The sequence below is a fragment of the Parathielavia appendiculata genome, assembly GCF_033297405.1.
Source record: "Parathielavia appendiculata strain CBS 731.68 unplaced genomic scaffold N657scaffold_7, whole genome shotgun sequence".
NCBI lineage: Eukaryota > Fungi > Ascomycota > Sordariomycetes > Sordariales > Chaetomiaceae > Parathielavia > Parathielavia appendiculata.
The window spans coordinates 1,160,692-1,173,744 of NW_026944226.1; the positions used below are offsets into that span (position 1 = coordinate 1,160,692).

Sequence of the window (13,053 nt, forward strand, 5' to 3'; positions counted from 1 at the left end):
AACTGCAGGTAGATGATGCAAGCTCGGAGAGGAGTGCAAACCTGGAAGAGGGGCTTTCGCCCTCGAACCTTTCGACTCTCATGTTCAAATTGGCGCCTGTTTGGTTTGGAGATCAACAGCCGGTAGAAGACGAGAATCTCCCAAGTCTCGCCGTGTTGACTGATTCCGTTTCCTGCATTCCGCACGTGAAGTGTCTTCTTCCTGCACAGCGAATGGCCGCCACTGGCAGCATAAAGCTTCAATCCGTGGAAGGAGCCAGCCACGGTGCTCGCCTCCCTGCATCTGGCGGTTTGGCCGGCCCGAGGGTTCTCTTTCTATTGCCCGCTTCCACACACAGGCACCTCCCTCTGCTTTGACTTCACTCTGGATACTGTGGACTTGGCCCATGGCCGACCGGGGCACTGAAGCCACCTTCGATTACGACAGTCAAGAACGGACGGAACCCAGCAGAGTTGAATGAAATAGCCAGATGGACTTGACTTCCCCGAGAGGTGTTGGGAAAGCGCAAACCCTCGTTCAATCTGCCTGCTCCCCTCACCAGACAGCTCATCAAAAGCGAGCGGTGTCCAAAGGGTAATTTCAATTCCACCACACCACCACTTACAGATCACGACTTGACGTCGCCTCCGGTGTCACCCTTCCATGACCTGCCCCGCTCCCGGACAAAGTACCACGTATCCAGGATCCTATCTTCGTCTGTCCCCGTCCGCTGCACAATGGTCGTGTACAGCTTCCACCCGTGTCCCTCGACCGTCTCCAACAGCCTCATCAGCATGACCCGCATCTTGACACTCGCCTCGCCTCTGGACTTCCAAGGGCTGCCCTTCAACTGAAATTCAAACAAGTCGTGACTCCAATCCCCCTTCTGAAAATAATCCAACCCCTCCAGCATCTTCTTGATCTCCGTGATCAACACCCCCAAGTAATCCTGATCACTCTCCCCGCCGCCCAGCGTCACCCTGTCGGCGTCATACACCACCCTCAACTTGTCAGTCCCCATCGGCGCCAAGCTCATCCACTCCACGGCGGGCAACTGGTTGCCAGATGCCGCCCGCCGAAAAATGAGCGTGTCCTTGGCCGTGTAGCGGCGGCTGCACAGAACGGACGAGGCGAGCTCCCAGCCTTGGCTGTGCAGAAATGCCAGCACGTCGCGGACGAGGCGGATGCCGCCGACGTACTGCTGGCTGCGGAAGTAGCCGAACGGGGCGCCCTTGAGCTTGTACTGGTAGGACTGCTCGAAGGCGCCGCACGAGTCGATGCCCGGCGGCCAGGAGGCGAGGATGACAGACTCGATGGCCGATGTTACGACCTCGGGGAAGGCGAGGAGGCGGATGGTGTCGGTTTTGTGGAAGGAGAGGACTGCGAAGCTGGAGTGGCCCGAGCGGGGAGGGGGAACGGAAGAGAAGAAGGGGTTGGTGGTGGTGATGTTGGAGGAGGATGAAGAGACGGGCGAGAGGGGTGTTGTGGGTGTGACCATGGTGGTGGTCGTGGGTGTGTGATGTTATGTTGGTGGGCTGAATGACCGACGATAAGAAGGACTATAGAAACTACAGATGAGCCGGGCTGGCTGGCTCTTTATGACTTCGCAATTGGTCGACAAGGCAATTTTCTTGTCGCATCCATCATTTCAGCTTACCGGAGCATGGTTGCAGGAGCCATTCCCATTGGGAAGACTAACAGCACATGCTCAGCCCATGCTGACGAGACTCGCAGTCTGCGACTGTTGCATCAACGGGAGCCGTGGAGAGATTCGATTGTGGCGTAGCGTGGCTTGGATGCAACGTATTTCTTCTCGGAAGCTGATTGGCAGGCGGAAGCTACCCCAGACAGACCCACATTTGACAGCTCTTCAGACGGATCCACATTCGCTGCCAAGCCCTGAATCCGGGCTGGACTGATATGCCTGGTTTCCCGGCAACCAGCTGTTGGCCTTGGCGTCCCTTGGTTGCGCTGGGCCAGCTCATCACAAGGTCCAGGGACATGCTTTGGTTTTCTGGAGATTGCTGCCTCGTGCATTGAGATGATGATGTTGCACTTTCGATCTCTTGGAGTTTTCTGCCATTAGCGGTCGGCATCGAGTCTCCCATGAATATCGCCAATGCGCAAACAACAGACACAGCAGCTTCGCCAACCAATAACGTTGACACCGTCGACTGCCCCGCCATTCCTAGGACCGTCAGATCTCTGCCTGGGTCGTCACAGCCGAACGGTCGGGTCCAGCTGCAACATTCCGCAGGCTCGATTCAAGTGTCTTTGGTGCGTCACGAGAACTGATTGAGTCCCTTGCTTCACATTCCTTCCCAGCCCAATCAGGGCCTCACGGCCGCGCATCGCCGTCATGGCGCCGGCGGACAACCTGTCCCCGCCGGGGTCGAGTTCCTACTCGTCCGACACCCTGACCGTGGGCGACGGGACATGGGACTTCACCAAGAACACCTTCCTCTTGCCCAACCTTGTAGGGTTGAATTATGAGACAATGCGATACAATGGTATGTCCTGCGTCTTAGACCTCTTCTCCTCCAAGCCCGCCACACTAAAAACCCGGGCAAACAGGCATGGGCAACCGCTTCGCGACACTGACAGACTACCACTCCCTGATTCTCGGCCACGGCGTGATCGCCGCGATAACATTTCTGTTCATCATACCCATTGCCGTGCTACTCGCCCGGTTCTACACCCGCCAGCCGGGGAGCGCCGTTCGCTACCATGCCTACCTCCAGGTTCTCGCTGTCGGCCTCAGCACCGTCGTGTTCGTCTTGGGCTTCTTTGCCGTCGGCCCGCCGCGCAATTTGACGAATCCCCACCATGGCATCGGCGTTGCTATCTACGTGCTCATCCTGCTCCAAGCCGTGGGTGGACGCCTGGTTCGGAAACTTGCCGGCCGCCACTCGTTCCGGCTGCACATCCACCGCTGGTTTGGCCGGACAATTGCGCTGCTGGGAATCGCGCAGGTTCCGTTGGGTCTCACGCTATACGGCTCGCCCAAGTCCCTGTTCATCCTCTACGCTGTGTGGATGGGCTTCCTGCTGCTGCTCTACTTCATTCTGGACTACCGTGACCACGGGCGGCGAGAATATACCAGGGGACGCGAACCCAGTCGCGTCGGAGACGAAAGCAGCAGAGTGACGGCCAAGTCTGGCGGCGCAATGAAGTGGCTCGGGCCGCTGGCTGCTGGCGGAGCCGCGTTGGCATTCCTCCGCGGCCGCAAGAAGAATCGGGACGCAGAAAGGGCCATGAGTCGCACGCCGAGTCCCGTGGACCGCTCCCACCGTGCTACTGTCATCTCTTCCCGCCGAGAATCAGACAGTTACTACGACGAGAAACACCCAGCCCGGCAGCGCGCGAGTGGCGGAGGCTTCATAAATAAGATTTTTGCAGCTGGAGCAGGGCTTGGCGCCGGCGCACTGGTCTCCAAGATGATGAACCGCGGAGATAGAGGCCACGATGATGAGTACTCGGCCGTGGCGACTGATACGCCAAGCCGCGTTCGCAGACACCCAGCTAGGAGCGAGTTCACCGAAAGCGAGTTCACAGAGAGGACGGAGGATATCAGTAGGTATCCCGGCCGTCATGATGTCGAGTCCTCCATCCTTCCGCCGCCTCGGCAACCCCCTGCCGGTGGCAGACCGCCCATGACTCCGCGACGCTCGCATGCTGGAACTTCGAGGCTTGATAGCACGGTTGAGGGTTCCGACTATTCATCATACGTGAGTCCCTCGCGGAGGATTCCTGAGCGGCGGAAGAGTGGGGGTGTCGGAAAGGGCCTGCTTGCTGGGATGGGGTTGGGATTCCTAGCCAAGATGGGTAAGGACAAGCGGGACCGGAGAGAAGAGGAACGGCTGAGGGATGAGGAGGACTGGCGTAGGGAGGAGGAGGAGGAGAGACGGGCCGGCCGTCGGAACTCGAGGTACACTGGCGATGGCTACCCAAGCCCGTCGAGACGGGAATCAAGGCGCCGCCCACACAGGGCGCGACCTCCACCATCGGGAGTCACCATGACTGAGACATCGGTCATGTCCGAGGAGTCCTCAATTGAGCCGCGCGGCAACACGCCGTATGATCCGGCACCCCCAGGGGTCCGCCCACCTCCGCCGGCTCCTGCTCCGGCTCCGGCTCCAACCGCACCTCCTCTGCCAACGGCTTATGGTGGCGGCGCACCGCCAGTGTCTGTTCCGGCCCCGATCCCACCAGCAAGCGCGCCATCAGGCCAGCAGTCACGATATGACGTGATTGAACCAGTGTCAATGCCGCCAATGCCCTCAGATCCTCACGGAATCTTTCACCACTCGTCGGACGGCAGCGAGGCTTACAACTCCCGGAGACGAGACGTCGACGCAGCCGCCGCGGCAGCGGCAGCCTCGGCCAGCGCCCTCGCCCTAGCCGAGGATGAAGACCGCCGCCGGCGAGGCGAGCAGCAGCGCTCGCGCGACCCGACGCCGCATTCACACTCGCAAGCAGCGCCCATCAGCGTGCACGTGCGCGTCCGCGACGAACCGGGCCACCCCATCACGCTGCGCAAGCTCACCGAGGACGAGGCCCGCCGCGAGCACCACCGCCGCAGGCAGCGCAACGACTCCATCAGCAGCCACTCGGGCAACGAGACGCCCACCAGCCGCCGCTACCGCCGCGACTCGTCCAGCGTGCATAGGGCCGAGACGGCCGCCGAGCAGCGCGTCGAAGCTGAGAATGAAGCGCTTGCGCCGCTGTCGCCGCCGAATCCGGCGTTTGCCAGGCGCGCCGGCGGCGGTGCTGGCGGCGTTGGCGGGAAGGACTCGGCGTATTACTCGGGGGGTGCCGGCGCGGCTGGACAGGGACAGCCTGGGCCGTCGGGCGCGGTGCCTGCTGCCGGAGCGACCATGTCGAGTTTGGGGACGAGCGGGCTGTTGAGTCCCGGCGGGAGCCACGCCACGTTTACGAGTGGTCCGCTGACGGACGCGGCGGCGGCGGATCGTAGGCGGAGGAGGAGGTTGGAGCGGAGAGACGCGAGTCGCCAGGCGACGACGGTGGATTTTTCGTGATGAAGTACTTGAGGCTATTTCGGTTGTTGCGCTCACCCAAGTACGCACGGCGTTTGGTAAAAGGGTCTCATTACATATCCGTGGGTGCTGGTAGATGAGGACATGAGTGGGAATGAGGTATATGAGTGTTACTTTGTATGTATCGAATGTTGTGTGTAGGTAAAGAAGAGCGATTAAGATGAGGATGCACACTCAGATGCTTCCGAAAACAAATCCACCACGCAACGCTACCTCCCGAGTACGAAGTTCAGGAGATCGTACCCCATCGCCTTCCCATCAGGCGTCAAACGTCCCTGAAGGATATGTACATTGCGTCTACACCATCAATTACAAGGGCAACAAGCCGGCCCCTAATAGAAGTCGAAGAGGCGCGGGTCGACACACTCGCTCATTTGGTTATCGTCAATCTCCAGGCCGTTGAGCTGGCCCGGCTTGAGGAAGATGTCGCACCGCTTGGTTGTGACGGCCTGCCCGCCGAGCTTGGCGCGAAGGGTGACGTCGTACGTCGAGACAGCCAGGGTGGGGCCCTCAGGCCACCTGTCTGTCGCCTGATCCCATATGTCGTAGATCCAGTCAAATAGATCCGAGGTCACGGGGCCTGGCATGCCAGCCCCGGACGTGGTGTAGCTGTAACTCGTGAGGGTGCATGAGGGCTCGTTGGTGACGACGATGGGGGCGTAGATGCTCGTGTCGATTTCCTCGCTGTTTGTGGTGGTGCCCGCGGCTGTGCAGGGCTCGCCAGTCTTGCAGGCCGAGGCGCTGCCGGAGGCCAAGTAGATATTGGTCACCGTCACGTTCATGGTGACCTCGTTATCCAGGAAGCCCCCGTACTGGTTGTACTGCCCGGTGGTGACATCGGTTTGGGTGGCTGAGACGGAACCGAACGGTTGAACCTCGTGGTATTTCGGCGTCTTATTTATGGGATGTGTAGACGGGCTGTAGTATCGGGTGTATGACCAGGCCATGGCTTTGCTGGCATACAGTGACAAGACCGGGCTGATTGCGGTTGTAATGAAGGCCATGGCGATTGGTAACCGCTAGGGCTCGGTTCTCCTCTTGTCTGCGCTGTGCCGGCTCCCTGTTCTTGTACCTGAACGAGCCTGAAACCACAGTACGGCGTGATGATGAAGAAGACGTAGACCTGAGCCTAGCGCGAAAGGAGGAGGGCCTCAGACGGTATTAAGGGGCGTAACGTAAGGTAGGTTGACGGGGCCCATCTCGCTTGCTTACTCTGTAGACGGGGTCACAACTACCCGGCCCGAGTTATGGGAGGACGGGAGGTGGTCCAGCAAGACTGCAGAGGCCGATGCTGGCGCGTCAACATCCAGCTCAGATGGGTATGTCGCAGGGCGGCCAACCATGCTCGGTCGAAGCACTTCGCAGTGAAGTTGCAGGATTTCGGAGGGAAGTGAATATTTGCGTTATATGCAGTATCTCCTATTGCTCGTTTCTCGAGAGGGTTGCATGCACATGCAACAACTCCTGGCTGTGCCGCATCACCCGCTTTTTGGTCCGGCTCGGCAGCCTCGCGCGAGCACGAAAGCGCGAGGAGCGAGCATCATCTAACGTGCCTACGGCAGCTCATCCCGACTCAACCGCGTTGGCGGGCGAGCCTGAGCTGAGGTGAATTAACTTCGAGCCGGATCACGACGCGAACTCGCGTCCTTTCCCGTGCTGGTCGGGCCATGCCAGTATCAATCCGCGTTGACGATTGAATTCTTGCTGAAAGACCCGTGTTATTGTCTGCCGTCTGCATCGCATAAGTCTTGTGGTTTTGCTCCTAATGAAGAGTCCGAACGGAGTACCAAGCGTCCTGGTAAGACTACCCTTGGTGAATATAAATAATCTCGCGGCTTCTCGTGGATTTCTTTTCGAGTCGAGGTCACGGGTGGTTGTGGTTGTTTTTCTCCAGAACAGGAAGCCTTGGAGTATCTTTGTATATGGACCGTGCGCCCTGAGGCTCGGTGCGGCATACAAGCTCCGCCGTTCCGTCGCTGACCCCTGCATCCCAGAGCCAAGTCCTGCCGAGATGCGCCGCAATCCGGCCGAGGATCATAAACGCGACACGATGTGAACATGTTCTTTTGTTCAACATCGACAGCTCCCAGAACACGACACCACAGTACGCCTACTCGACCTTGGTACTTTGCCTTATTTTCCCGTCCTTATAACTGACAGCCGCGACACTCCAACATGTCTTCCGAACAAGACCCCGGTCCAGCGGCCGATCCGCAGCGACGACCCCGAGACGCAGACACCGAAATGCCCGACCGACCCTCAACGGCAGCCGCAGAACCACCATCCGCCGCACCACAATCAATCAACGGAAATGCCTCCTCCTCTTTTGATCCGGCAACCCAAGAACAACGATCAACAGCAAACCAAACAACACTAATAGAAAGGCAACAACAACAAGAGCAGAAAGAAAAGACTCCCCCGCCAGCCCCAGGTCCCCGCGCCGCCCGCCTGCAAGCGCTCTTCGCCTCAACGGCCAAGCACACACTGGATAAGATCAACAAAGACAATTTTGCCGCCTGTTTTCCGACCGTCGCGGCCAAGGCACCGCACACGCTTGAGTTTGTGCAGAGGCAGATGGTTGAGCGGTTGGGGGGGTTGTGGAATGTACGTTCTTTTTCTTCAGTCTCGCTTCCTGGGTTTTCTTCTTGATCCGTTCTCCCTTCTCCCTGCGGTTGTCCTCGGTCAATCTGGTTGGTGTGGGCCTTCGATGGTGTTGTTCGTTGGCGTGGACTGGGGCTGTTCTGGCTTGGGGGTGGGATGTGCTGGTCTCGGAACGGGGAAGGGCGGAGGGAGAATCAGGGAGGGGAGATGGTGGCTGGGTTTGCAGGTCGAGTTTTTGGATGAGGAGGAGCTTGATGGAGGGTTCTGAGCACAGAGGTGTGCCACAGGGGAATCTACTGGGCTGGCTACTACGCCGGGTTCTGGCTGACAGTTACCGTTAGATGTGTGAGCCACGCTGACAACACCACAGAAAGAATTCGAAACAATCATGGCCAACCGGCAGGTCGTAGCACGGCTCAACGAGCTTGAAGCGCTCGTTGCCGACGCCACTAGGCGGAGGATGGACTCGACCGACCCGAGCTCACCACCTGTAGCGTACGTCTCTTCAATCGCCTCACCACACATATATTTCCCCTACCGCTTCCCCAAGTATATGTTTTAACCCCCAGAACCAGCCCACACACCCTCCCAGCCGCGACCATCCTCCAAGCGCACCTGCGCCCGCACCTCCAAACCCACCGAACCCGCCTCACCACCCTCCTCCAAACAACACGGTCCGCCAACGCCCAGCTCTGGGACGAGATCCAGTCGCAGCGGGCCGAGATGGAAGCGCTGGTGGCAGACGTCGAGAAGGCCGTGCACGACATGGACGGGGCGAACGAGCTGCTTTCCGAGGTAGTCGACGAGATAGCTGTCGAGACGCGGGCAGCGGATGGGGACGTGAGGGCCGTTCTTGACAGGAATATAGGAGGGTGAATAATAAGCCATGAGCCGAGGGTGCGGCGGGCTCTGAGAGCACTTGGGGCAAAACCGGACATAACAAGAAGTGGGAGGGCAGCTGTTTGGTGTACGGCGGTTAGCAAGGCAAAGACACAAGCGAGGCAAGCATGGGCTCGATGTTTGGGATATGGGCGTGTTGGATACCAGGTGTCGGGGCGTTGATGACTGTATTCCGGGTCAATATGAAAGAAAACACGGGTCCGTTGAAATCGCAGGTCAAGTGAAATCAAGTGGTATCAATTACCCTTGCGTTCTCGCAAATCTACACATGTATACTGGTATGTCCACCTCAGATAACCTCCCTTCGGCCTATGAAGATCCGCTACATCAAGGAAATGGTATATATGCTTGACCCGCCTCTCCCGCCCGAACTGCCTCGACATCCAAGTGCCATGCTAAGGGGTATGCAAAGGAAAGCTTGCCAGATGTATCCAGATGCTCCGCCTGTACCCAATAAAACAAACTCCACGCCGCTGACATGACGAAAAAAAAAGGAAAGCAAAGGGGTATAGCTAACTGAGTCGCCGTAGCGCAAGAAGATGAGGACCTCCCCCAAAATGTGGCACGGTCCTTGATCCTGGATTGAACCGTCGGAGCTGGGCGTGCTGCAAGCCCAACCGGGGAATATGGGCTTACAACAGCCTGTTCTCCGGCATAATGACCTGCCACGGCCCCATGTTGGATTCTGGCGGACTTGAACCAGACTGTTTCCCAACATGAATGACCTGCCACGGCCCCATGACATCCACCTCGCCGTATGCCGGCGGCAGCACGCGCACCATGCGGCCCGATTCCCAGTCGACGTACCAGCGCTTGCCGCGCGCGATCACGTAGTTGCTCTTGCGCGGGCTCTTGAACAGCAGCACGCTGTAGCACAGCCGGGCGTACAGCTGGTCGTGCGTCACCGTCCATCCGTGCTGCGGCTTCCATTTGCCCGTCACGGGGTCGATGCTCTCGTTCGGATACGACGTCGTCGACAGCCTCCCAACGATCGGATGGTCCGTCCGCGGGCCGTACCCCGGCCCGCCTTGTTCGTCCCCTCCTCCGTAGCCGCCTGGATCTGGGGGTTCGCCGCCTTCGTCGCCTCCGTCCTCGTCCTCGTCGCTCCCTTCCTGCCTCTGCTGCTCGGTGAGTCGCTGGAAGCCCACGCTGTCTTCGGGTCGTGGCCGCTGGCCTCGTAGCCATCGTATCCTCTGGATCCGTGGTATGCTGAAGTCTCTGGGGAAGTCGCGCTCATCGATCGGTGGCGAGATGTTGATGGCAGCGAAGATGCCGTCCAGCCACGTGACAAACGTCCCAATCTCGACGCACGATAAGAGGAACTGGTCGGTCTCTACCCTCATGCGGATAACGTACCGCCGCCTAGTTCTTGTTAGTATTCAAGCCTGAAAGCGGGTCACGCCTATTTCTCTGGAATCAGGCGGTACGCACTTGCGGTAGTCAGCGGCAATCCCCGCATCCGCATGGAGCAGGCTGTAGCTCCTTTCCAACGACGACTTTTTGACCCACGGCGGATTGTCGGGCGAGATGTCGGGCCCGTCGTGTTTTGTCGACGACCACCACCCGCGCTCCTTCTTGACCGAGTAGATGTTGAGCGCAGTGCCCCGAAGCTCCACGTACACCATCCTCCAATCGCGATACTCGGCCCGCTTGGTCGTCTCCTCGATCTCCATCTTGCGCATAAACACGCCCTCCAAGTGGATGTCGCACGTGTACTGCGGCAGCACGTCATCGGGCACGCCGGCCGCGAGCGCCCCCTGCCGGGCTGCGGCCAGCGCCGCTCTCCTCTGGGCGGCGAGTGCCGCCTTCATGGCCGACTCGTAGCTTGGGGGCTTGACGGGCCGCGACGTCATGAGCTCCCGGTAGTACATGTCCTCCTCCATCGACATGCGGCGCGGGCGGCCCGACGGCGCCTCGCTGCCGACGCTGCGCTGGGAGAAGGCATCGCTGGGCCTTCGCGCCATGGGACAGAGTGCCTTTGTCGTGTCTGGCGGGTCGAGCGGGGTGCTGCTGCCCCTAGCGCGCTACGGCGGCGGCAGCGGCTTCGTTGAAAACGGAGACGAAACTCGTTCCGTCTCCCCCACCCCCACCACCCCCTCTTCCCTTAGGTGTGTTGTTGTTGCTGCTGTTGATATGGTGAGTTCTGACTCACGCCTTTGCTGGACCTCTTCTTTCTGGCATGACATGCCTGACAACTCGATGCGCCGTGACGTCCACTTCACCGTAGGCGCTGACGAGGCGCGGGGGAAATGCCAGAACCCCTTTCCCGGACGACACGCTTCCAGAGCCCGAGTTGACCTGAAAAACGCGCTCTCTTTGTCAATACCTCTTATCGCTCTCTCACAGGAGGGCCTGGCAGATAATACAGGAATACGAAAGGTGATCTGAGGTTGTCGCCAAGGCCGAAGAGCTTGTCATTCGAAGATTACCAAGAAGGGGTGCAAGGAACAGCTGCAGGTCGTCCAGGGGTCAAGGGTGCCAATGCTTTTGAAAGGTGAGAATGTATGGAGTAAAGGTAACGGCGTAATGCGCAAGCGAGGTGGATGCAGGCCGCAGGCACCGCAAAGCTTCGAGATCCGTGGCTGATGTTCCAGGTCGGACCGATAAAATTGGCCGAGAAAGAAGGGAAGGAAGGGAAGATGAGTCGAAGAAGCTTCTCGTGAGTGAACCGGAACCTAAACGAACGGAATGCGACCGGAGCTGACGCTATGAATAGAGCGGACCTCGGAAAGCGGAAGGCGGAACTTGGCTACCTGATCTAGTGGGCAGGCTTTTTGACGTGGCCCGCAAGGTGCTAGTGGTATCCGTAACTTCCAGGTTGAAAGGGTGGAGGAAGCAATGGGACGATGGATCGAAAATCGCGGACAAAAGCGACGGGAAGGGCAAGTTAAGACCCCGTTGGCGGCAGTTGGGAGGGGCTGAAAAGCCACCCCCGGCCCGTCAGCAGTGAGGTGCTGGTTCTAAGGCACGCCCATGCCTGAAGGAGCCCGCGCCAAGTGCGCCCTGGCTTGCTTCAATCTCGATCTCCCCAGGCCATTGGGGCATCAGCACCGTTTAAGGCAGGCGGGCTTGCTGCCATTAAGGTTGTTTATTTCGATATTTGTTATTCTAACGACTGGCCTTGCCGAACTATGGATAGACAGTCGGTCTTGAATACACGAGACGGGACGTCCATGTCTATGTCTCCATGCTGTCCGGGGCCTGTCCTGTGCAAGCTGTGTGGCAGCTCCCCTTGTGTGCTGTTTTCGCCGTGCTCTCTTTATTACCCGACTGGATCTTCCAGAGCCGTTGGTGCTTCCAGCAATTGCATCTCCATCAAATTTCATTTGGCTTTGCGTCTCCCTGTAACGCTGAGAATAGCTACTCTTCGGCTGCCGCCTCACGTCTGGCATAAATTGCATATACTCTGTCCAGGGACGAAGAGCCTTGTGGTCCAGTGCGATGCCGGTCTGGCCCCACCATTTCGTCTCTTTCGACTTCGTCTCCCAAAGAGACTGTGTACCCGTCCCAAGCCGGCCCCACCGTGTCTCCCGATGGGCGTACCCGCAAGACAAGCACCAATCAGCGATGGTGGGAATGGTCTCACGCCAAACCCGGGCTAGGCTGTTCCGGGTAGGTGGTTGAAGGTCCGCATGGGGCCGGATGCCGGGATTCATCGAGGCCGAAACTGGAGCTCGACGTGCTCTCCCGGTGAAGAAGGTGCTGGTGACGGAAAAAGATGAGGTTTTGCCTCGCGCTTTCACCGAATGGTTCTCGACGACCCGAGGAAGTCTTCGGCCTGCTTGCCTCGTCGGGCTGGATCCTGTGCCGCGTTTCGGAACACCCATAATCTAGAACTCAGACGCTTTCACAATTCTCCTCCACGTGTTGTAAGTTGCCACACAGCTGCAGGGTCCATCTCCTCCGATTCCCATGCGGCATCTGAACTGGGAAGGTACCTACCCGCCTCATCAGCTATCAAAGGATTCCTTCTGGCATGTCCAGGACGGCACACAGCTTTCCGCCCGGCTCTCTTTTGTTATTATCCTCATTCCCGTCACAATTGTTCTTCTCTTGCATTTTCTGTTCTCGGCGTCCAGCGCCATCTCCCTTCGAGGCTGAACCGTTGGTGGGTCCAAGCGGGTCATACCATCGATTTCCGTTAAAGTGCGGTTGACCGTTCGGGAAGGTGGGAGCAAGCACGCCAAGGCCTGCGATCGCCGACAAGGGGGAACGCTTTTCTGATTTGCTCTTGCCTCGTCTTTTCTTTCCACAACTGGCTGGCCGGAGTCTCCATGTTGATCGTCGCCAGACAAGGAAGGCCACCAAGGTTGGTGAATGAAGCCCGCTGCTGTTCGACTTGGAGTAGGTATACGGAGTACTGGTATGGAAAGAGCAGACAGTTGGAGACAGCACGCCTCTCATAGTATTTGCGACGTTCTGCTGTCATGCTGTCTCACCCTGAAGGCGTCAGAAGGTTTTGGGGTGTAGCGACGGGCTGTCGGATGTTCGGTCTCGGGGCGAGTTGTTTCCGGGC

General features: G+C 58.7%; 5 protein-coding genes across 5 annotated transcripts; 2 read left to right on the forward strand and 3 right to left on the reverse strand.

Moving 5' to 3' along the window:
* Positions 1-591: 591 nt before the first annotated feature.
* N657DRAFT_620203 (uncharacterized protein) lies at positions 592-1,477 on the reverse strand (the record flags this gene model as incomplete). The annotated part of the gene is made up of 1 exon (XM_062790582.1): positions 592-1,477. One exon carries the CDS (start codon positions 1,475-1,477, stop codon positions 608-610), a length of 870 nt encoding a protein of 289 aa, XP_062647144.1. The 3' UTR covers positions 592-607.
* Positions 1,478-2,555: 1,078 nt separating this feature from the next.
* Positions 2,556-5,018, forward strand: N657DRAFT_664390 (uncharacterized protein; the record flags this gene model as incomplete). The annotated part of the gene is made up of 4 exons (XM_062795234.1): positions 2,556-3,934; positions 3,968-4,165; positions 4,196-4,640; positions 4,671-5,018. The coding sequence occupies 4 exons, from the start codon at positions 2,556-2,558 to the stop codon at positions 5,016-5,018; spliced, it is 2,370 nt and encodes a 789-aa protein (XP_062647145.1).
* Positions 5,019-5,193: 175 nt separating this feature from the next.
* On the reverse strand, positions 5,194-6,182 carry N657DRAFT_461375 (uncharacterized protein). Its single transcript, XM_062787482.1, has one exon. It carries the CDS (start codon positions 6,038-6,040, stop codon positions 5,369-5,371), a length of 672 nt encoding a protein of 223 aa, XP_062647146.1. The 5' UTR covers positions 6,041-6,182; the 3' UTR covers positions 5,194-5,368.
* A 563-nt stretch (positions 6,183-6,745) lies between these two features.
* On the forward strand, positions 6,746-8,861 carry N657DRAFT_646157 (Nnf1-domain-containing protein). Its single transcript, XM_062793073.1, has 4 exons — positions 6,746-6,834; positions 7,031-7,640; positions 8,008-8,132; positions 8,213-8,861. Exons 2-4 carry the CDS (start codon positions 7,212-7,214, stop codon positions 8,511-8,513), a joined length of 855 nt encoding a protein of 284 aa, XP_062647147.1. The 5' UTR covers positions 6,746-6,834; positions 7,031-7,211; the 3' UTR covers positions 8,514-8,861.
* A 308-nt stretch (positions 8,862-9,169) lies between these two features.
* N657DRAFT_681479 (uncharacterized protein) lies at positions 9,170-10,501 on the reverse strand (the record flags this gene model as incomplete). The annotated part of the gene is made up of 2 exons (XM_062796392.1): positions 9,170-9,899; positions 9,969-10,501. The coding sequence occupies 2 exons, from the start codon at positions 10,499-10,501 to the stop codon at positions 9,170-9,172; spliced, it is 1,263 nt and encodes a 420-aa protein (XP_062647148.1).
* Positions 10,502-13,053: the final 2,552 nt, after the last annotated feature.